The 24,349-nt window shown below is 54.5% G+C and overlaps 1 protein-coding gene across 1 annotated transcript; it reads left to right on the forward strand.

Annotated features, from left to right (window-relative positions):
- The first annotated feature begins 278 nt into the window (after positions 1 to 278).
- Positions 279 to 17,822, forward strand: HYAL2 (hyaluronidase 2). Its single transcript, XM_073645159.1, is given in 5 exon segments — positions 279 to 368; positions 12,122 to 13,042; positions 13,045 to 13,076; positions 15,907 to 15,996; positions 17,000 to 17,822. Coding segments are annotated over 5 exon segments (1,491 nt in total). The 5' UTR covers positions 279 to 331; the 3' UTR covers positions 17,411 to 17,822.
- Positions 17,823 to 24,349: the final 6,527 nt, after the last annotated feature.

Genomic DNA, 24,349 nt, shown 5'->3' on the forward strand with positions numbered 1-24,349 from the left:
AGGGAGGGATGTGAAAAAAACATCCGCCAAGAATACTGGGCGCACTGCTGCGACAGGGAGGCAGTGTGCCCCAGCGCCCAAAAAGGACAGTAAGGCCCCAAAATCTGTGGGTGCAGGGTGGGCAGCGGTGCCCAACAAACAGTCTGCCCAGCACAAGGAACAAAATGCTGCAGTAGGGGGGCGGGGCGCTCCAGGAGACGACCTGCAGAAAGCCAGCAGCAACCAAAAGAAAACGGGTGTGGTGCTGCAGGGAAAGGAGTCTCTGGGAGTGCCCCCCTCCCCCGGCCCAGCAGGTGTGAGTGCAGAGACAGCAGACACAAGGGAGGAAGGAATGGAGGTGACTGTGGAAGGTGCAGAGAACAGCCGAGGTAATGGGGTGACAAGTAAAGGGAATGGAAGTAGTGGTGCAGTGAATGATGGGAGTAATGGTGGAGCAGAGGGTGGGAGTAATGGTGGAGCAGATGGTGAGAGTAGTAGGAATGGTGGAAGTAGTGGTGCAGTGAATGATGATGCAGCAAATGGTGGGGGTAGTGGTGCAGTGAATGATGATGCAGCAAATGGTGGGGGTAGTGGTGGTGTAGCAAATGGTGGGAGTAATGGTGTAGCAAATGGTGGGAGAAGTAGTGGAGTGAATGATGGGAGTGGTGGTCCTGTGAATGGTGGCAGTAGTAGTGAAGTGAATGGTGGGAGCAGCATTGGTGTTGGTGGGGGGGAAGTAGGCGATGGTCCCGCTGCCCCCCCAGCATTGGCTGGGGCTTCAGCCCAAAGCTATTCAGGAGCTGTCAGTGCAGGGGGTAGTAGTGCGCCCTCTTCTGGTGGCCCTGGGGATGGTGACTTGCAACAGCAGCTCCTGGATGCCCTGAGGAGAGGGGAGAGCTCCATCACTGTAGAGGGGAGGGAGGTTGATCTGTCTTTCTGGATAGAGAGACATGGTCTTTCAGCCTTCCGAGATAGAGGGGCAGAGACTGTCTGGTCTCTGCCGACAACGGGACAGAGGAGTAACCGTAGGAACGTGGTCCGTCTCCAGTGGGTAAGCAAGGATGCCTGTCCTGATAGATCGAAGGTGGTTGAGCTCCTGCTGGGGATGGGCTTTGCGGTATATGACATCTTTGCCTTGATCCATCCCTACGGGACCTCCTACTTCGATGTCAGCTTCGTGAGACCGGAGGGCCTTGAGCTTTTCTGGTCTCGCCATGAGCTGGCTCGGAGTCGCCCCGAATGGCATGGTCTCTTTCCCCTGGCAATAACCCGTCAAGATTCAGTCAGGAAAGTGACCGTTTTGACTAGTAACGAGTCACTTTCCTGTATGGACATTACCACCTGGGTGAGTCGATACGGAGAGGTCACCAATATTCCCGAAAAGAATCTGGATGACCATGGTATCTGGTCAGGGGCCTGGACCTTCATGGTGAAATTGAAGGTTTCGGGAAACACTGTTACCCATATCCCCTCCTCAACCTTTTTGGGGAGGGATAGGATCTTGATCTTGATTTTCTACCGGGGGCAGCCTAAGGTCTGTCACAGGTGCGGTAGCCCCACACACTTCAGTGCGCAGTGTACCACCCAGAAATGCGCACTGTGTGGGGACCTCGGTCATCTTGCTGCTGCCTGTCGCAGGATTAGGTGTAACTTGTGTGGTGACCTCGGTCACCCGTTCAGTCGCTGTCCGCGTTCCTTCGCCAATGCGGTCCTGAAAGTGGCGAGTGCGGGACAGGCGAAAGCCGGGACTAATCTTGCCGGTGAAGGGACCAGCAGAGGCGGGGGAGGCAGGGATCCGGTGAGGAGCAAGCTGCCGCCATCCACCATCAGGCGGCAGGAGCAGCGCCGTGGGGACAGGGGGCAGGGAGTAATGTCCCTAAACTCTGACCCAGGTACTTCACTTGCAGCTGAGGATCCTAAAGACAGCGAATTGAGTGAGGAGGTCAAGAGACTTGAAAGGGAAGAGCGAGAGGACGCCACGTCTTCCCAGGAACCCTCTTCTGGTGACAGTCTAGATGAGGGAGAGGGGGAGTGGTCACAGAAAAAGAAAAAGGGTAACAGGAAAACGGCCAGAGGTAGGAGGGGGACCAGGTCTCGAGCTGCCTCTTTGGAGTGCGACCCCTCTGACTCTCTGGCCGTGATCCAGGCGCCATTGGAGGGTTCAGCCGCCCCCCCTCTGGTGGATCTCTCCAACCGGTTCGGGGCTCTCCAGGACCTCCCTCTGGAGGGGGGAAGTGGGGACCCGGGGCCGGAGTTTGCGGACAAGGTGGTTGGGGCTCAGGAGATGGCTGGGTCTTCCTCTCGGGGGGCAAATACAAAGCCCTCTGGGGGGACGACTAACCCAGGACCACCAGACAAGGGCAAGAATGTATGTAAGGAGAGAATGGACGAGTCTGTTTGTCTTAAGCGCACTAAAAACCCGTCGTTATCGGAGGAAGAGGTTGGGACTGTCAGTGGTGGGAAGAAAAAGGCTATCTAATTCAATCAATCATGATGGCGTCACCCACCCCGTTGACGCTGGCAACTATTAACGTTTGCAGCATAAAGTCAGATGCGGCAAGGTACACGGCCTTTCATTTTCTCGGCCAACTTGACGCCGACATTTTGTTTTTGCAGGAGACCAGGTTGACCGATATATCAACCTTGCATAAAGCAAGGCGGGAGTGGAGGTATGGACCCTCCTACTGGTCTCTTGCGGCCGAGCCGTATAGCGGGGTGGCGGTCCTTTTTAAGACCGCAGCGGTTGAATGCAGACGAGTGATCGAATTAGAAATGGGGAGATGCTTGATCCTAGATGTCTCCATGGGGGGACAAGAGCTTCGGCTCATTAACCTCTACGGTCCCCAGTCCAAGTGGGACCGCAAATGTCTCTTCCTGAAGATCAAACCTTTTTTTATTTTCGAGTCGGCAGGTGGTCTTCGGAGGGGATTTCAACAACGTCACGAGATCCTGTGATAGAGGAGGTTCCGGAGACCAGCTGGCTTATGACTGCGTCGCGTTAAACAGGATAGTGAGTGAGGCTCGCCTGGTGGATGTCCACATCCGGCACAACCCGGGCGACACGGGATTCACCTTTTTTAGAGGTAGTCAGTGCAGGTCTAGGCTAGACAGGTTTTATTTGAAGGAGGAGGCCGTCTCTTCATCGTTGTTGGTTGTGGAGGTGGAGTTCTCCGATCACTGTTTGATTATGTTTTCTCTGAAAGTTACAGAGACTCCTCGGATGGGAAGAGGTTATTGGAAGCTGAATTCGTCACTCCTTGAGGAAGAAGCTGTAAGACGGTCTTTTGAGGAATTCCTTCAGAGCCAGTTACCATTGCTGGGCCTAAGTAACACTAAGTCAGAGTGGTGGGAGATGTTCAAACATCGGGTGGCGGGATTCTTCCGGCAGCTCTCGAACCTCAGAAGCCTGAACAGGGATCGCCTGTATCAGAGCCTGAGGAGGAAACTCGAGCATCTTGTCTCGACTGGAGGTAGCCGCGAGGAGATCTCCAGAGTGAAGTCCTTGCTGAAGAGGTGTCAGTACGATAGGCACGCATCTTTGGTTTTCGAGAGGGACTACGGGAAGTACCGCTCGCCCGACCCTTACAGAAACTGTAAGATGTCAGTGAATAGTAAGATAGTGACGGGGCTGGTGGACAGTACGGGGTCCCTGAGAAGGTCCAGATCAGGGATCTTGGAGGTCGTCAGTTCCTACTACTCGCACCTCTTGGGAAGGAGGGAGCTGGATCGTGACGGGATGTCGGTTTTCCTGGCTGAATCTGTTCCTGAGCCAGGGGCTGACCTCTCGCTGGGCGGTTAGGCAGAAGCGATCAAAGAAGAGGAAGTGAGACTGGCGATCGATGGGCTTAGGCCCAAAAAGTCGCCAGGTCCGGATGGCTTAACATCCGAGTTCTTTAGGACCTTTAGGGACTCTTTGGTCCCCCTCTTGACTCAGGTGTTTAACGAGTGTCTCTCCTCGGGCACTCTGCCGAGATCATTAACACTAGGACTACTGGACTCGTGACCCCGCCTAGAACTACTGAAAGGAGTCATTTTGACTCCTTGCTTGTTTTCGTTTATTTTTAGAGTTTCATTTGTGGTTATTTATTAATAATTATATTTTTTGTAATGTATTATTATTGTGAGATCCAACAGTAATGCTTTTGATTGTTTTTTTTTCTGCTTTTCTTATTTTTCTACAGAAAATAACAATAATTATAATAGACGTTTTTCAAACATTTTTTTTTTATTCAAGTGCACACATATAAACAACAACTGAAGAACAAAAAGCAGAGAAAATGTAGGTGGAGGAGCATAAAAATGAAAATATGGCGCAGAATTCACCTTCTAAACATTTGGTGTTTCGCATTTTAGGCATTGCCTTTGATTTATGGCACTACATTGCCCACACAAAGACTTACCACAAGTCTTACAATTTCCGACAGATCTATTTTTCTTGCACTTTTCTTTGATCTGGCAAAATTTTGTTTGAACCATCACTTCTGAGCATGTAGAAACTTGGGACGTGGAACCCTTTTCCCTATCTGTGACATAAGGACCACTCAACTCTCTCACAAGCGTTTGCAAAAATGCCTTGCGTGACATTTTTTGGTGGGTAATCTCCTTGAATATTATCCATGCATTTATACCCGCAAAGTCTAAGGCATTTTCAAATGCATGAACAGGCCATCTCCTTGTGCATGTTCGTGTGGTATATTTTCGTGCCATCTGATCCACTACATCTACTCCATATTTTGTTTCATTGTAAAACTTTACCGTTTCTGGAGTTTTTTTAGCGGAATCAGACGCAACAACAACATCTGGATGGACGGAACTCAAAATGACAACATTTTTGTTGGGCTTTCCTTGATATACTGTAAGTGTAAAATTGTCTTCATTTCTAAACACTTTAGTGTTGTACAATTCCTCTTTCATGGATTTTATTTCTTTAGGCACTTCTCGCCTTATCTTGTTCAGTGTTCCCACGATGGTTGTTCCTTTGCTTTTTAGCTGTTTAGCTAATTTTACTGAAGTAAAATAATTATCGGTTGTAACATTGCGACCTTTTTTCAAAAACGGGTCCAATAACTTCATTCCCACATGGTCAGCTAAACGGTCCTCAGCACGGCGTGTGTCATCTTTGCCTAGATAAGGGAAGCCATTTGCCAGATATTTGCTCCTCTTATCAACAGCTAGCCAATATTTGTGGCCATATTTATCTGGTTTGGAAGGCATGTACTGCGTGAATGGACACCTAGTTTTGCTTGGGAAAAGTTGCTCATCCACCGTTATGTATGGGCCAGGTTTGTAACACGCAATACAATTTTCAATAAACCTGTCCCACACAGTAGAAAATAGAGCAAACTTGTCCGTTTGCAGTCTCTCCGATCGAGTAGATTTCTCATCAAATCTGAGAAACCTCATAATTTCAACAAAGCGGTCCCTAGACATTGTCGCTTTGCAAAACGGTATTCCCCAGTCATTACACCAAATACTGCTAATCGAGTGACGGTTCGTGCCAGATATTCCACGAGCATAGAATATCGCAATGAATGCATCTAGCTCCTCATCAGATAGAGTAAACTGTAAATTATTGTTCCTGCATGCTTCTGCAAGCGTACAGTTCTTTATATGTGTCAATATATATGAATCAAAAAATAAACGCCATGCGCTCAAAGGACTATCGATAATGATATTTCTTCTGGCGTATCCTGTAGGGCCAGGTGCTTCTCGAAGAATATTTTGGCTGTCACGCCTACCAGGCAAGTGTTCTCCAATTTCAACAGGTTTCCATTGAATACCATCCGCTGAAACTAGTATTCCTTCAGATTCGCCTTCTCTGGTGTTTATTGTTGCATTACCTTCGCCGCCATCGTTATCTGTTGTTCTTTCATTTCTGGGATGTTTTGCTGATTTTTTTCTGTCCACGACCAGGAGGATGGTCACGTGGCAACATAACTGCATGAGCCCGATCCCCAGTTGATGTGCTTGGAATATCTGTAAAAAAGTTGATGAATATTTAGAATTTTTGTTTTGTAAGGGTCCGTGCACACTGGCTGGATTAGCGGCGGAATATCCGACCGGATATTCTCACCACAATCCGGCCCGTACCTGCCCGCTCAGGTACAGAGCGGAGTTTCATACCTGAAGTTACTATCCAGAATACTGTCTCCTGCTAGGACCTTAGAAAAACACCACCCTTCATTAGCATAAGATAAGAGCCTAGAGTAAGCAAGCTATTTTGTTCAGCATTACACAGTAATACAAGCAGGTAAAACACAAGGAAAATGTGAAAAGTTGACATGTAAATTGAACTACATCTATATGAACATCAGGGTAAATAAGACAGAGTGAAAAAATTATGCACAAAACTTTATAGCAACATTTAGTGACAAAAGGACCTCAAAATATAGTAGGGAGTCAAAATGACTCCCTTCAGTAGTTCTTGGTAAATTTTGAAAAAAACGCGCAAATTTTTCACCAAAATTATTTATTCTCACAAAATCTTTTTTCACATCATATTTGAGGAAAAGTCACCGAGTTTCAAGCCGGAATTCTGAAAAATGTAGTCACAGAAGAGAAATAAAAAACGAAAGGAGTCAAAAATGACTCCATCAGTAGTTCTAGTGTTAAGGAGGTCAGCTTTGATCATTTTGTCAAAGGGTAAGGATCCGTCACGCATTGAGAACTGGCGTCCCATAGCACTTCTCAATGTGGACAGGAAGATTTTGGCTAAGATACTTTTCAACAGGCTGGTGAAGTTTGCACCCCGGCTCCTTTCGGAGGTTCAGCACTGTTGCGTTCCTGGCCGTAGCACTTTTAGTGCTGTTCTTGGTGTCCGAGAGGCCGTGGAGCAAGGCAGGGCGGGCCTTTGGAAGGGGTTCTTGCTGACCCTGGATCAGGCAAAAGCCTTTGATCGGGTTAACCACGAGTACCTCTGGTCCACTCTTTTGAGGTATGGTCTGCCTGGAGGGTTTGTGGACTGGCTTAAGACCTTGTATGCAGGGGCTGAGACTTTCCCTCTGGTGAATGGGTGGATTGGACGACCTTTCGGGGTAGGGTCCGGTGTCCGTCAGGGCTGTCCTCTTAGCCCTTTGCTTTACGCTTTTGCGATCGATCCCTTCCTCAGAAGGATCGATTGTGGACCGTTGGCGGGGGTGCGGATGGGTGGGGCGGCGCGGGAGGCTATCCTGAGGGTGGTGGCCTACGCGGACGATGTCACCGTCTTTGTTTCTTCGCAAGAGGAGGCAGCGGCGGTGATGTCAGAAGTGGAGCGCTACTCGGAGGCATCCGGGTCCAAGGTCAACCAGGATAAGTGTGAGAGTCTCTGGCTGGGAGGCGGAGATCCCGCTTTTGATCTTCCGGACACCCTCCCCGAACCCCAAGAACATGCCAAAGTCCTGGACATCGAATTCGGCCAGGGTGATTACCCCACGAAAAACTGGGAAGGCAGAATCAAAGGTGTCGCCCAAAGAGTGGACCAATGGAGGGGTTGGTCTTTGACCCTGAGGGAAAGGGTTGGCCTGTGCAAAGCTTTCCTGCTCCCCTTGCTAATCTACCTGGGCAGCGTCTGTGTCTTGCCAGAGCCTCTCTGGACACGGGTCTACAGTCTGTTCTTCCAGATGTTATGGGGGAACAGACTGAACCTAGTCAAGCGGGAGGTCACTTACCGCACGAGGAGACTAGGGGGTTTGAATATGGTGAACCCCGTGGTGTTCCTAGTGAACACCTTCTTGAAAGTGAACGTGGCAAACCTCTGGAAAGAGAGGGCTCCTCCGTGGGTATTCTCCTGCAAGGGATGGTTTCAGCCTTTCTTCCAGGAATGGGAGACAGGGGGAAGAGTGAAGGATCTTCGCACACCACACGGGCATCTCCCGGCTTACGTTACCCCGGTTCTGAAAATGATCCGCCGGTGGGGTCTGGGAATGTGGGAGGTGAGGTCCCTCCCGAGGAAACTCCTCGATATGAGGGTCTTGCTTTCTCATTTTCAGAGTCCATTGGTCCTCAAAGACTGCCCAAGTCGGGATCTGGAGGTTGGGTTGAGTTTGTTAAATTCTAGCAGGATCCCCAAGAAGTACTGGGACTTGACTTGGCGCTGCTTCCATGGTAAGCTGTATGTGAGGGACAATTTGAAGTACAGGAGCTCCGAGGACAGGAATTGCCCCCGTGAGGCTTGTGCTAACGTGCTGGAAAGCATGGAGCACTTCCTGCTTCATTGTCCCTTTAATACAGAGGTGTACAACAGGGTGGGGGCTTCCATTGGTTGGCCGCGGCTGGCTACTCTGTCCTACGCCGGGTGGGCCTATGGAGCGTTCGGAGACCTTGGGAGAAGGGACCGAGACACTTTATTCATAGTCAGCGCAGTGGTCAGGTATTTCACGTGGAACGCACGAGTTTTAGTCTCGACGCAGAGTAAAATCCTCCATGTAGATGAAGTCTGTAGGAACATCCTAGGTGACCTGGTGAAGGTACGTTCTCTGGAGTATGAAGGACTGGGTGCCCGGAGGGCGGCCTGTCTCTGGAGGGGCTTTTCCTTCAGGGTGCCTTAGTCCGGTAGTACTCCTATATCCTGGTGGTGGGCTGATGTCTTTCCACCCTAGATTTTTGTTTTGTATTTCTGTCTCCTGAATAGAAGGTTTGCCGACATCGAACTTGAGCCTTGGATGGTGAGTGTGTAGGTTGTGTTCTGTATATATTGTATATAATGTATAATAGGGGGTTTTAGTTAGGTTGGGTGGGGGATTTTGGGGGGGGTTCTTCATCAGCGGTGATAAGAGGACTGATCTGGCCTGGTCCAGGCCCCGCCTGGGGAAAAACTCTGGGGCCTGATCCTAGCTCGGAGTAATCCTGAACTTTGTGGCCAGAGCTGGATCAGGGGTGGCGGGATAGTTAGTGTAGGGCTGTGTTTTATATATATATTAAAAATTACAAAATTTAAAAAAAAAAAAAAAAAAAAAAAAAGTTTAAAATTGTCCATGTCACTATTGTATATCTTGTTATTTTTGGTTTTCTGTGGTGTGAATGAGGTGCGGTAAGGGGGTGACTAAGGTCAGGCAGTGGGACCAGTAGGTTAGTGTTAGTGTCCGGTTGTATATACGGTATATTAGGTTTAGTGTTTTATTGTATATAATCTTGTATATAGGACGGTGTTTTATGTGTATATAGGACGGTGTGAGCGTTGTGTGGGATTGTATATAGTAGTATGAATGAAGCTGGGCCGGCGGTTTTATAGGTTTTATAATAGTTATTTCTTGTATATGTATATATTCCCGGGGGGATTTTGTTCTTTCTCTGTAGGTCGGATCTTCTATTTCTGTGATTTGTGTCGGGTTTTTGTCGTTTTGTTCTTCTGTTTTGTGTCCTGTAATGTTCTTCTTCTATAAATAAAAAAGACCTACAATCTATTACTCCCTGTTATCAGCCATTACTGAGGGAGGTGACTGTAGGACAGGAGACTACAATCTATTACTCCCTGTTATCAGCCATTACTGAGGGAGGTGACTGTAGGACAGGAGACTACAATCTATTACTCCCTGTTATCAGCCATTACTGAGGGAGGTGACTGTAGGACAGGAGACTACAATCTATTACTCCTGCGCTGTTGTGTAGATGTGCAGGGTCCGGGGGGCTCCACCTGCTGGCTGTCCCAGGTCCTGCCCCTGCTCCTCTAGGGTCGGTGTCGTGCAGCTGCTCCCATAGGAGTGAATGGAGGCAGCACCGATCTGTGATCACTGAGCGTTGATGATTTGGGCTCCGGCCATATGAGCTAGCACTCTTTAGACAGCCATGTGATGTTTGTAGGCTCCTTCTGCAGGGTGGGATCCCCTTTGTCTGTGTTACTATAAATATCTGGTGATTTCCTCGGGTGGATCGTGCTCTGACGCAGTCTCGTCCGGTTCGGGACAGTCAGGTGTAGCAGTCACTGTGGGTGCGGCGCTGTACAGAAATGTCAGGTGAGGTCCTGGCGTCTGTCCTGTCTCGCAGGCGGTGCGGTTGGTGCGCAGCGACGTTGCGTACCGTGCTTTTTATATGATCTCTGTTTGCTGATGGAGAATCCTCTGTGGACTCCAGAATACATTCACCTGCACTGATACAGTGTAACAAGCCCTCAGCTGAGTGAGGAGGTCGGGGCTGCTGTTCATGGGGTGAAGTGATGTCAGCACATGGACGGGGCGAGTGCAGACCCTCGTGTCGGGTGCTATGGCTTCCAGGAACACCGCATCGAATTCTAGGATAAAAGTGAACTTGACCCCCAGAGATGGCAGAGGCCACGGCCAGGATCCTCGCCCTGATGCTTGCTGCCCCCCGAGGCTGTGGGGTCGTTATGTCACCGCGCCTCGTCCGTCTTAACATGGCTTCCAGAATCTCGCCTGACGCTACGACAAGTCAGACGATGGCCCTGGGCTCGGCTGGCCTCTGTCTGGGCTTTGGGGGGGCCCGGCCAGCCTCTGTCTGGGCTGTTGGGAGGGGGTTACTCGGCCGGCCTCTGTCTGTGCTGTGGGGGGGGGGTGTTACTCGGCCGGCCTCTGTTTGTACTGTGGGGGGGGGGGGGGTGTTACTCGGCCGGCCTCTGTTTGTACTGTGGGGGGGGGGGTGTTACTCGGCCGGCCTCTGTCTGTGCTGTGGGGGGGGGGGTGTTACTCAGCCGGCCTCTGTTTGTACTGTGGGGGGGGTTTACTCGGCCGGCCTCTGTTTGTACTGTGGGGGGGGGGGGGTGTTACTCGGCCGGCCTCTGTTTGTACTGTGGGGGGGGGGGGGGGTTACTCGGCCGGCCTCTGTCTGTGCTGTGGGGGGGGGGAGGGGGGGTGTTACTCGGCCGGCCTCTGTCTGTGCTGTGGGGGGGGGGGGGGGGGGTGTTACTCGGCCAGCCTCTGTCTGTGCTGTGGGGGGGGGGGGGGGGTTACTCGGCCGGCCTCTGTTTGTGCTGGGCGGAAGGGGGTTACTCGGCCGGCCTCTGTTTGGGCTGTTGGGGGGGGGGATGCTACTCGGCTGACCTCTGTTTGTGCTGGGGGGGGTGCTACTCGGCTGACCTCTGTTTGTGCTGGGGGGGTGCTACTCGGCTGACCTCTGTTTGTGCTGGGGGGGGGGGTGCTACTCGGCTGACCTCTGTTTGTGCTGGGGGGGGGGGATGTTACTCGGCCGGCCTTTGTTTGTGCTGGGGGGGGGGGTGCTACTCGGCTGACCTCTGTTTGTGCTGGGGGGGGGGGTGCTACTCGGCCGACCTCTGTTTGTGCTGGGGGGGGTGTGTGCTACTCGGCCGACCTCTGTTTGTGCTGTGGGGGGGGCGGGAGGTTACTCGGCCGACCTCTGTTTGTGCTGTGGGGGGGGGGGGTGTTACTCGGCCGGCCTCTGTTTGTGCTGTGGGGGGGGGGGGGTGTTACTCGGCCGGCCTCTGTTTGTGGTGGTGGGGGGGGGGGGTGTTACTCGGCCGGCCTCTGTTTGTGCTGTGGGGGGGGGGGGTGTTACTCGGCCGGCCTCTGTTTGTGCTGTGGGGGGGGGGGGGTGTTACTCGGCCGGCCTCTGTTTGTACTGTGGGGGGGGGGGGGGATACTCGGCCGGCCTCTGTTTGTGCTGTGGGGGGGGGGGTGTTACTCGGCCGGCCTCTGTTTGTGCTGTGGGGGGGGGGGGGGGTGTTACTCGGCCGGCCTCTGTTTGTACTGTGGGGGGGATACTCGGCCGGCCTCGGTTTGTGCTGTGGGGGGGGGGGGGTGTTACTCGGCCGGCCTCTGTTTGTGCTGTGGGGGGGGGGGGTTGTTACTCGGCCGGCCTCTGTTTGTACTGTGGGGGGGGGGATACTCGGCCGGCCTCTGTTTGTGCTGTGGGGGGGGGGTGTTACTCGGCCGGCCTCTGTTTGTGCTGTGGGGGGGTGTTACTCGGCCGGCCTCTGATTGTACTGTGGGGGGGGGGGGGGGTTACTCGGCCGGCCTCTGTGTGTGGGTGTGGGTGTGGGGGGGTTACACTTCCAGCCTCTGTTTGGGCTGTTGGGGGGCTTGGCCGACCTCTGTCTGTCCCAGCGTCTGACTGGGGGGAGCGCAGCACTTGTCGGTGGTGAGGCCGTGGCTCCGTTATCTCTGCCTCCCTTTTGCCCGCCGTTGATTATTATTTGTGGTTATGGGTTGAGGACGATCTTCTGGTAACTGATGGCTTTTTCTCTCCTCCTCAGGGGTCTCCTCGGTGGTCACCATGCTTCCCTCCTCCGTGTGCCTCCTCTGGTGCCTTCTCCTCTTCTTCCATCATGGCCTCTCGTCCCCGGCTATGGAGAAGCCGACTACGAGCCCCATTTACAGTCAGCGGCCATTTGTGGTGGGCTGGAACGCCCCGACGCAGGAATGTCCGCCGCGTCACAACGTGCCTTTTGATTTGCGCGTCTTTGACTTCAATGCTTCTCCTAACGAGGGCTTCGTGGACCAGAAGCTCACCATCTTCTACAAGGAGCGGCTCGGGTACTACCCCTATATTGAGGAGAACACGAACGTCTCCTACTATGGCGGCCTCCCCCAGAACGCCAGCCTCAGCACACACCTGAGCGCGATGCAGGAAGGGTTAAAGAAATATATTAATAAAACTGTAGACGAGGAAGGTCTGGCCGTCATCGACTGGGAGGAATGGCGTCCCATCTGGCTGAGAAACTGGAGCCCCAAGGATATATACAGGCACTTTTCGCGGAAATTAGTGGCCGCCCATCACCCCACGTGGCCGGCAGAAAACGTGATGAAGCAAGCGCAGTACGAGTTTGAGTTGGCCGCCCGCAGCTTCATGGAGCAGACGCTGCGGCGCGCGCGGAGCGTCCGGCCCCGGCAGCACTGGGGCTTCTACCTGTTCCCCGACTGTTACAACCACAACTACCTGCAAAACTGGGAGACCTACACCGGGAGGTGCCCGGACGTGGAGATCGCCCGCAACGACCAGCTGTCCTGGCTGTGGGAGGCCAGCACCGCGCTCTTCCCCTCCGTCTACCTGAACCTGTCGCTGGCCTCCACCGCGCAGGGACGCCTCTTCGTGCACTACCGGGTGAAGGAAGCCATGAGGATCGCAAACAAGCACCACAAGGACTACGCCCTGCCCGTCTACGTCTACTCGAGACCACCTACATGAAGAAGATGGACACCCTGTCACAGGTGAGCCCTCCCTGCAACATGGCCACCGGTCACATGACCTGACGGCCGGACGAGGCCAGAGCGGATCGGCTGGAGTAAGCAACATGGCCGACCCCTTGTTCTCCGGCCACGTTCAAGGTTTAGCTCCTCCCCAATGTCAGTTCCCATAATGCATTGCTCACTAAGATTTCGCTTTGTGTGTGACCAGAAATTTGCCGTTCCCTCTGTTTAGTCGACATTGCCGGTTTAGATCCGATCAGATCTGGCTCCATTTTGCATCTGATCCCCCTGAAGTAGCGTCGCCCCCATTCACACATTGCGAAACATTTCAGCACAAAATCCACAAATCGAACGTTACCTGATCCTGGTAATGGTGGCATCAGATGGAGAAATGCCGCTGAATGCCTAGGGATGGGTTGTCCAAGGCAGGACCCCTGAGTGTTGCGTAGGAGGTCACACGTGAGGCAGGACCTCTGAGCGTCTCTTCCTGTAGGGGGTCACACGTGAGGCTAGACAACCCCCCCCCCCCCTGCCCCCCGGTGTTGGGTATGGGTCACACCTAAGGCAGGACCTCCACCCCAAGTGTCGCGTAGGGGGTCACACGTGAGGCAGGACCCCCCCCCCGAGCGTCGCATCCTCTAGGGGTCACTCGTGAGGCCGGACCCCCCCCAAACATCACTTCGTCTAGAGGAGTTGGGGTCACGCGTGAGGCAGGACCCCCCCCCCCCTCCCAAGTTACGCGTAGGGGGTCACACGTGAGGCAGGACCCCCCCCCTTTCCCGAGCGTCGCATCCTGTAGGGGTCACACGTGAGGCCGGACCCCCGAGTGTCGCGTGAGGGGTCACACGTGAGGCCGGACCCCCCCCAAACATCACTCCCTCCAGGGGGGGGGGTCACGCATGAGGCAGGACCCCCCCCCCCTCCCAAGTTACGCGTGTGGCAGGACACTCCACCCACCCGAGTGTCGTGTAGGGGTCAAACGTGAAGCAGGACCCCCACCCCAAGTGTTGCGTAGGGGTCACGCATGAGGCAGGACCCCCTAGGGTTACACGTAGGAGGTCACGCGTGAGGCAGGACCCCTCTCCCAAGTTACGCATAGGGGGCACGCGTGAGGCAGGACCCCCCCCCCCCCCCCCCAAGCATCGCGTCCTCTAGGGGGGGGTCACACGTGAGGCAGGACCCCCCCCCCCCCCCAAGCATCGCGTCCTCTGGGGGGGGGGGGTCACACGTGAGGCAGGACCCCCCCCAAGCATTGCGTCCTCTATGGGGGGGGTCACATGTGAGGCAGGACCCCCCCAAGCATTGCGTCCTCTATGGGGGGGGTCACACGTGAGGCAGGACCCCCCCTCAACCATCGCTTCCTCTAGGGGGGGGGGGGGGTCACACGTGAGGCAGGACCCCCCCCCCCAAGCATCGCGTCCTCTAGGGGGGGGGGTCACACGTGAGGCAGGACACACCCCCCCCCCCCCCCCGAGCGTCGCGTCCTGCAGGGAGGGGGGGGGGTGTCACACGTGAGGCAGGACCCCCCCTCCGAGTGTCGCGAAGGGGTCACACGTGAGGCAGGACCCCCCCCCTCCTCCGAGCGTCGCGTCCTCTAGGGGGTCACACGTGAGGCAGGACCCCCCCCCCCCCCAAGCATCGCGTCCTCTAGGGGAGGGGTCACACGTGAGGCAGGACCCCCCAAAGCATCGTGTCCTCTAGGGGGGGGGGGGTCACACGTGAGGCAGGACCCCCCCTCAAGCATCGCTTCCTCTAGGGGGGGGGGGTCACACGTGAGGCAGGACCCCCCCTCAAGCATCGCTTCCTCTAGGGGGGGGGTCACACGTGAGGCAGGACCCCCCCCCCAAGCATCGCGTCCTCTAGGGGGGGGGGGGTCACACGTGAGGCAGGACACACCCCCCCCCCCCCCCGAGCGTCGCGTCCTGCAGGGAGGGGGGGTGTCACACGTGAGGCAGGAGCCCCCCTCCGAGTGTCGCGAAGGGGGTCACACGTGAGGCAGGACCCCCTCCTCCGAGCGTCGCGTCCTCTAGGGGGTCACACGTGAGGCAGGACCCCCCCCCCCCCCCCCCAAGCATCGCGTCCTCTAGGGGGGGGTCACACGTGAGGCAGGACCCCCCAAAGCATCGTGTCCTCTGGGGGGGGGGGTCACACGTGAGGCAGGACCCCCCCTAAGCATCGCGTCCTCTATGGGGGGGGTCACACGTGAGGCAGGACCCCCCCTCAAGCATCGCGTCCTCTAAGGAAGGGGGTCACACGTGAGGCAGGACCCCCCCCCCGAGCGTCGCGTCCTGCAGGGAGGGGGGGTGTCACACGTGAGGTAGGACCCCCCCCCCCCCCGCACACACACACACCCTGAATCACATGCAGCAGACCGCCCCCTGCTGTTGGGGGTGTCCGTGGCGGGCGTACGTCTGTGCTGGGTGGGTGATCCAGCCACGGCTAGGAAAGGAATTCGCTGCCCCCCAACCCCAACATGGAATCTGGGAAGGAATGAACCGAATGCAGGACCGGCACAGAAGAATCCGGAGGTTTAACCCCGTGCATGCCGCGCTGCAGCCGCTTATTACTGCACAACTTGTTACAAGGCAGAACGTTCTTCCAGTAGCCCCCATTAATCGTATCCCACCTGTTCCCAGAGACCAAACCCCACCATGAAACAGAGCTCCCGAAAACCTGGAGCCCCAAGAAATCATGTATTGTACAGAGCTAATTCCTCTGCTCATCCTGGGCCTCCTGGTTCATGAGTAGAATACCAGAATGGCAGTGACGCTTTGGGCGATTTCCCTGCGGGCGCTGTCATGGCGTCTGCGCATCCTGCACTCGTTCTAATTATTTTCTCTGCTTCCTACAGGTCGATCTGATCTCCACCATCGGGGAGAGCGCTGCTCAGGGGGCCGCCGGGGTCATCTTCTGGGGAGATGCCGAATACGCCAAGAACGCTGTAAGTGCCTGATCCAGAGCGGTCACGGTACGGCTCCAGTGTGTGCGATGTAACGTCCTCCTCAATATTGGAAGCGTGTGACCCGTCCTCCAGCTGCCATTGAACTACAAATACCAGAAATCTCTCCTCTTTGCCCGCCACCCCTCTCTCGGCCTCCTTCTCCTCCTCTTTGCCCGCCACCCCTCTCTCGGCCTCCTTCTCCTCCTCTTTGCCCGCCACCCCTCTCTCGGCCTCCTTCTCCTCCTCTTTGCCCGCCACCCCTCTCTCGGCCTCCTTCTCCTCCTCTTTGCCCGCCACCCCTCTCTCGGCCTCCTTCTCCTCCTCTTTGCCCGCCACCCCTCTCTCGGCCTCCTTCTCCTCCTCTTTGCCCGCCACCCCTCTCTCGGCCTCCTTCTCCTCCTCTTTGCCCGCCACCCCTCTCTCGGCCTCCTTCTCCTCCTCTTTGCCCGCCACCCCTCTCTCGGCCTCCTTCTCCTCCTCTTTGCCCGCCACCCCCCTCTCTCTCGGCCTCCTCCTCTTTGCGCCCCGCCCCTCTCTCGGCCTCCTCCTCCTTCCGCCCCGCCCCTCTCTCGGCCTCCTCCTCCTTCCGCCCCGCCCCTCTCTCGGCCTCCTCCTCCTTCCGCCCCGCCCCTCTCTCGGCCTCTTCCGCCCCGCCCCTCTCTCGGCCTCCTTCCGCCCCTCTCTCGGCCTCCTCCTTCCGTGTCTCCCCCTCTCTCCCGGCGGTCGCCTCCTCCTCTTCCCCCCCCCCCCCCCTCCTCTCTCTCTCTCTCGGCGGTCGCCTCCTCCTCTTCCCCCCCCCCCCCCTCCTCTCTCTCTCGGCGGTCGCCTCCTCCTCTCCCCCCCCCCCCCCCTCTCTCTCCCTCTCGGCGGTCGCCTCCTCCTCTTCCCCCCCCCCCCCCTCCTCTCTCTCTCGGCGGTCGCCTCCTCCTCTCCCCCCCCCCCCCCTCTCTCTCCCTCTCGGCGGTCGCCTCCTCCTCTTCCTCATGTTCTCTGCTTTCTGCAGGACTCGTGCCTGGCGGTGAAGTCGTACCTGGAGCAGAGCTTTGGTGAATACCTCGTGAATGTGACGACGGCCGCGGAGCTTTGCAGCCATTTTCTGTGCAGCGGGAGCGGCCGTTGCCTGCGGCAGGACAATGACACCTCGGGGTTCCTGCACCTCAGCGCCGCCAGCTTCCGCATCGTGCAGGACTGGAACAGCAGCAACGCGTCGGCCCCGGTGCGGGCGGAGGGGCGGCTCTCTGAGGACGACAAGCGCTACCTGAGCGCTCACTTCCGCTGCCAGTGTTACGTGGACTGGTACGGTGACAGCTGTGGGACCCAGAGAAGCACAAATAACCAGGCGGGAGCCCCCGGGCCCCTCGGGGGCCACACGCTGCTGGTGTCACTGCTGGCCTTACTCCTCCTGCTGCTCTGAGAACGCACTACTCCGGACCGCGGGGGCCGGGAATCTTTATTTATTTGAGCTGAACTCTTGAGTCTGCCATGGGATGGCGCTATGTATTCCTACCTCCAGGACCCAACAATTATCTCTGTGCCTCCACACGGGCGCAGGGGCTACGACCGTGCAATAAGGGTCTCATCCCGCCTGACTGGGGGGGCCGCCACCAGTCAGGGATCCGCAGTGCCTGCGCTCACGCCAGTGCCTTCCTCCATTTTTATACCGTTGGATGTTTTGCATTTTCTGAAGTCTGTTCTGTGGCTGCGAAGTCATCGGGGGTCTCCTGCCGTCGTGTGAACCCCTCATCTGGAGCTGGTCATCCAGACGCTGCAGCTCCGCGCGGCTCTGCTACATCCGACAAACAAAACAATAAAGTATTTTACTATCAGGTGCCTCGTCGTGTTACAGGGATGATCAGCGTAAAGGGGCGCCGACCCCCCGAGAGTAAATCATTTATCCCCAAAGCTGGTAGTGCTGGATCGTTACCGTGTGTCGGTGCACATAGAGTCCCGGACCGAAGAGACAAGCCGCTCCATTGTAACAAACCCTCAGCTGTGTGATCAGGCGCTCTAGATTCACTGATGGCAAGCAGAGCTGCTGTACATAGACGTGTACCTCTGGATCCTCGCTGTATAGTAGCCCCTCATATGACTGTGCGGCCCACCTCTGTGGGGGGCAGGGTCCTCGGGGTGGGCCGATCTCTACACCCACACCCCCCATTCCAGGAATCGGCTGCACCCCGTTACATGGTGCTAGAGGAGGAGGAGGAGGAGGCCCTGATACAGCAGCGGCACAAACGTCTTCCAGATGTGAAACCCCCATGTCTCCCTTACCGTGAATTTACTGACGGACCCCCGGGGTGTGACAAGCTGCTTAACTCCTTCCTGGCTACCTGCAGCTTCCAGCATAATGGATGCTGAGCCTGTAACTGCTCCTGCAGACCACCCTCCTGTCAATATAGAGGGGGCTCCGCTCGGCCAGCTCAACATCTGTCACATTGCTTTGCATTTATGTGAATGAGCCCAATATGACAGATGACTCTCGGGGGTCCGGGAGCCCAACCTGCAGCAATTAGCGGCCCCTGGGTGACTTCATTACAGAGCAGCCGAATGAAATCTCCTGCCACTTTCTAAGAATATGTTCACACAGACTTTTTCAGGAATTTTTTGGAGCAGAAACTTTCTGAAAAAACTTATTGGAAAACTTCCACTTCGATTCTGTGGGAAATCCACTGTTCATGTGAGGAGTTTTCTGAGATTACAAAAACCTGGTGAAAAAAAGAAAATGCAGCCCCCGCTGTGAGGACGAAGGAAACCTGCAAACCGGGCGCTGGAGGAAACCAAGGGATCCCCAAACCTGGAGCGTTTCCCTCAGTGTGAACGCGGCCACATCAACTTTGTCCCGATTCATCGTTTGTGGGCTTTTAAGTCACTTTACTCTTTTGTCTTGTGTTACTTGCTGTTCTTGGCATCAATTCTTCAAAATGGCGCACGCGATTCATGAATTTGTCGTCAGGTAAAAAATGGACTTTTTCCTGTTTTGATTTGTTCTTGCAACTTTTTAGCACAAAAAGATTTTCAAAATGTCACCAACATTGCGCCAAAATCTTCTGCACTCATAAAATCACCGGGAGTGGAGTTGCACCAAACTTTGAAACTTTTTAAAAAGTTGCAATTGATGAATCTGACAACAAGATCTGAAATTGCAAAACTGCGTCCCAACGCGAGAAGACCCCATGAGCGAAAACACGTCGAATTGGCACAAATGATGAACTGACTGCAAACGAGAGGCGCAAAATGCAGAAAACAGGGCGAGAGACGGGTGCAAAGGAAACAATGAATCGGGGGTGTCTGAGCCGCCATTGCCGTGTCCGCTGCTTGCTGTCAGTGATCTGTTTTTGCTCACTTCTCCTCCGCACAGATACAACAATGGAGCGATTGATGCTGATGCCCAGAGAATCCTGACCGGCCAGCGTTTTCTGGAGCACCTCCATCTCTAGCGCCCCCATGTGACTCCCAATAGATTGCAGGATGCATGCCACATGTCCACTCCTCTATATACGGTGCCACATCACATGCACTGACATCACACTTACACCTGCCCGCACCCATAACAATTAATTAATTAGAAATTGAATTTTCGACAGTTTGTAGCATTATTTTGTTATAACGTCCCCCATGCTGTGTCCGCGCTCGTCCCCTCAGAAACACAACTTCTGTCTGTAAATCGTCAATGAATCCAATATCTCCCATAATCCCCAGCTGTGTATAATCATCGAGCTGTGATGTCATCAGAGAGAAATACAGGAAGATGCCACGGCGCTGTGCACTGATACGTGATAATGAAAGGTGATCAGGGACGACCCGAGAGCGACACCCTGCACGGAGCCCAGGAGAGGGACAAAGGCGCACACGAAATAGGGCAATAGGTCCTCTGCTAGTCAGTCCTGTCCGCCAATCTGACCTTCAGTCCAGCCCGCCAGTCTGTCTATGGGCTCTGCCCGCCTGCTTACCCGGAAGCACCTGCCTGTTGCCTGCCAGCCTGCCTACCCGGAGCACCTGTCTGGCTATCAGCCGAATAAGCCTGCCTGACTACCTGGACCACCCGTCAGCCTTCCTGCCGTGCTTATCCGCTGTACCGGTCAGTTCCTGCCATCTGACCTGTGGGAGTCACCTGCTCTCATACAAGGACTGGTCCAGAGTGGCACCTGGTCCCTCTGCTCGGTCCCTCCTTGGTTCACGGAGTCGACTGAGCCTCCATGCGACCTTGGTCAGGCCGAGTAGGGACTTAGTTACGCCCCTTTGGTCCCTCCTTGCATCGAAGCACAGAGGTTCCACCACCCAGACCTGTAACACTCAATATCTATATGATAGCCAGAGATTATTGTTTTAGACAAAAATTCAAATCACTCACATAAAAAAAATAATCTGCTATCTGCAGTCACCACTAGGGGGAGCTCCCTGTATACAGAGATACATGATAAGATTCAGTCTGCAGCCACCACTAGGGGGGGCTCCCTGTATACAGAGATACATGATAAGATTCAGTCTGCAGCCACCACTAGGGGGAGCTCCCTGTATACAGAGATACATGATAAGATCCTGTCTGCAGCCACCACTAGGGGGAGCTTCCTGTATACAGCGATACATGATGAGATTCTGTCTGCAGCCACCACTAGGGGGAGCTCCCCGCATACAGAGATACATGTTCAGAGGCAGTTAGTCAGGGCAGGAGTCAGGTAACCATCACTTTAACCACTTACTCTCTTATAACTATGTTTCTGTTAGCTCTCACTTTTTCCTCTATAATCCTCCACTTTCTATTAACCCCCCAAATCCCTACACCTAGTAATAAACTCTTCATCTCTCCCTCCATCCTCCCCATTCACCTTACCTCATCCTCCGAATTATTCCTCAACATTCAATCCTGGATCTCCAAACACAGACAGCCACCCCATGCCCTCTCCTGCTCCCACCTGCTAACACTTTCTCTGCTCCTCCTCAATGCTGGAGATATCTCTCCAAATCCTGGTCCTCCTCGCCATATCCCCACAGTCACCTCCACCTCCTATCCACGACCTTCCACAAACTGTCGCAACCCTTCTAACCTCATACCCATCCAACTAATACCCACCTCCTCAGCTATACTAACAGGAGCTCTATGGAACGCTCGCTCCGTCTGCAACAACCTTTCCTACATCCATGATCTTTTCATTACAAACAAACTTTCCTTCCTCACCATCACTGAACCCTGGCTCACCCCCTCTGACACGGCCTCTCCAGCTGAACTTTCATATGGCGGATTCCACCTTTCCCACACACCCCGCCCCAACGGCAAACATGGCGGAGGCGTAGGTTTTCTCCTATCAGAACACTGCGCTTTCACCCAAATCCCACTGCCACCCTCCGTTACTCTCCCCTCTTTTGAGGTGCACTGTGTGCGCATCTATTCCCCCTCCAACTGGCCGTCGTTTACCGACCCCAGGTCCAGCCACCACCTTCTTAGACCACTTCACCACCTGGCTGCTTCACTTACTCTCCACTGACCTCCCCACTATCATAATGGGTGACTTCAACATCCCCATTAACACTTCCCACTCGTCTGTCTCTAAGTTCCTATCTCTCACTTCCTCCTTCGGACTCAATGGTCTTCCACACCCACCCACAAAGATGGCCACACGCTGGACCTCATCTTCACCCGCCTCTGTTCCCTATATAACCTCTCTAACTCACCTCTCCCTCTCTCTGACCACAACCTCCTCACATTCTCTTCTCTCTCCTCTCCAGGGCAACAATCCCCACTCCACAAACTTACACACGCTCGCAGAAACCTCAAACACCTTGACCTACACTCACTCTCTGAATCCCTCCTCCCTCTTACAGACATTAGTTCCTTACACAATGCAGATGCTGCTGCCGCATTATATAGCACCACAATAGCTTCAGTTCTCGATTCGGTCGCCCCTCTCACACATACCAAAGCTTGCACAATCAACAGACGACCCTGGCACACCAGCCTGACTAAAGAACTGCGACCGGCCTCCAGGGTTGCGGAGCGAAGATGGAAAAGGTCTCACTCCATCGAGCACTTCATCGCATTCAAACAATCCCTCACTAATTTCAAGGCCGCACTCACTACAGCAAAACAAACCTACTTCTCATCTCTCATATCCTCCTTATCTCACAACCCTAAACAGCTATTTAACACTTTCAACTCTCTCCTTCGTCCCCTCCTCCCTCTTCTCTCATCTCAGCCGACGACTTTGCCTCCTTCTTCAAACAGAAGATTGACACCATCAGACAAAGCTTTTGCCTAAAGTCCACACAACCCCTCCTCATATCTACTCAACCCTCCTCCTCCAAACCCCACTTCTCCACCATTACAGAAGGTCAAGTCTCCTCTTTACTCTCCAAATCACACCTCACCACCTGCGAACTTGACCCAATCCCATCCCACCTCATCACTAACCTCACCACAGTCTTCATCCCAACCCTAACCCACCTCTTCAATCTGTCACTAACAACCGGTGTCTTCCCCTCATGTTTCAAACATGCCGCAATCACACCCATCCTCAAAAAGCCCTCCCTCGACCCATCCTCTCTGACTAGCTATCGCCCCATATCACTTCTCCCCTATGCCTCAAAACTACAGGAACAACACGTCCATTCTGAACTGTCCTCCCACCTCTCCTCCTGTTCCCTCTTCGACCACCTACAATCTGGCTTCCGACCGCACCATTCTACTGAAACTGCCCTGACTAAAGTCACCACCGACCTACTAACCACCAAATCCAAGCGACACTACTCCCTCCTCCTCCTCCTGGACCTGTCATCTGCCTTTGACACAGTGGACCATTCCCTCTTACTCCAGACTCTCTCATCTCTCGGCATCACGGACTTGGCCCTATCCTGGATCTCCTCATACCTAACAGACCGGACATTCAGTGTCTCCCACTCACACACTACCTCCTCATCTCGCCCCCTATCTGTCGGTGTCCCCCAAGGTTCAGTTCTAGGACCCCTGCTCTTCTCCATCTACATCTTCGGCCTGGGACAGCTCATAGAGTCTCACGGCTTTCAGTATCACCTCTATGCTGATGACACACAGATCTACCTCTCTGGACCCTATATCTCCCCCCTACTAACCAAAATTCCACAATGTCTGACCGCCATCTCATCCTTCTTCTCTGCCAGATTTCTAAAACTCAACATGGATAAAACAGAGTTCATCATCTTTCCACCCTCTCATTCATATCCCCCCATCTGACCTATCCATCAACGTCAATGGCTGCCCACTCTCCCCAGTCCCACAAGCTCGCTGCCTCGGGGTAACCCTGGACTCTGATCTCTCCTTCACCACATATCCAAACCCTTTCCACTTCCTGCCGACTCCAACTCAAAAATATCTCCTGGATCCGCACATTCCTCAACCACGAATCTGCAAAAACCAGTGCACGCCCTCATCATCTCCCGCCTCGACTACTGCAACCTCCTGCTCTGTGGCCTCCCCTCTAACACTCTCGCACCCCTCCAATCTATCCTAAACTCTGCTGCCCGACTAATCCACCTGTCCCCCCGCTATTCCCCGGCCTCTCCTCTCTGTCAATCCCTTCCCTGGCTCCCCATTGCTCAGAGACTCCAGTTCAAAACCCTAACCCTGGCATACAAAGCCATCCACAACCTGTCTCCCGATACATCTGTGACCTAGTCTCCCGGTACTTACCTGCACGCAACCTCCGATCCTCACAAGATCTCCTCCTCTACTCCCCTCTTATCTCCTCCTCCCACAATCACATACAAGATTTCTCCCGTGGTTCCCCCCTACTCTGGAACTCTCTACCCCAACACATCAGACTCTCGCCGACCGTGGAAACCTTCAAAAGAAACCTGAAGACCCACCTCTTCCAAGAAGCCTACAACCTGCAGTAACCCTCGCTCCACCATACCGCTGCACGACCAGCTCTACCCTCACCTACTGTATCCTCACCCATCCCCTGTAGACTGTGAGCCCTCGCGGGCAGGGTCCTCGCTCCACCATACAGCTGTACGACCAGCTCTACCCTCACCTACTGTATCCTCACCCATCCCCTGTAGACTGTGAGCCCTCGCGGGCAGGGTCCTCGCTCCACCATACCGCTGCACGACCAGCTCTGCCCTCACCTACTGTATCCTCACCCATCACCTGTAGACTGTGATCCCTCGCGGGCAGGGTCCTCGCTCCACCATACCGCTGCACGACCAGCTCTACCCTCACCTACTGTATCCTCACCCATCCCCTGTAGACTGTGAGCCCTCTCGGGCAGGGTCCTCGCTCCTCCTGTCCCAGTCGCTGACTCATTTTGTTAAGATTATGTAAATGCTTTTGTTATGTATATCCCTATCACATGTAAAGCACCATGGAATTAATGGCGCTATA

This window comes from Phyllobates terribilis, unplaced genomic scaffold (genome assembly GCF_046119375.1).
Source record: "Phyllobates terribilis strain yellow unplaced genomic scaffold, ASM4611937v1 Scaffold_8__6_contigs__length_399053987, whole genome shotgun sequence".
NCBI classification, from domain to species: Eukaryota; Metazoa; Chordata; class Amphibia; order Anura; family Dendrobatidae; genus Phyllobates; species Phyllobates terribilis.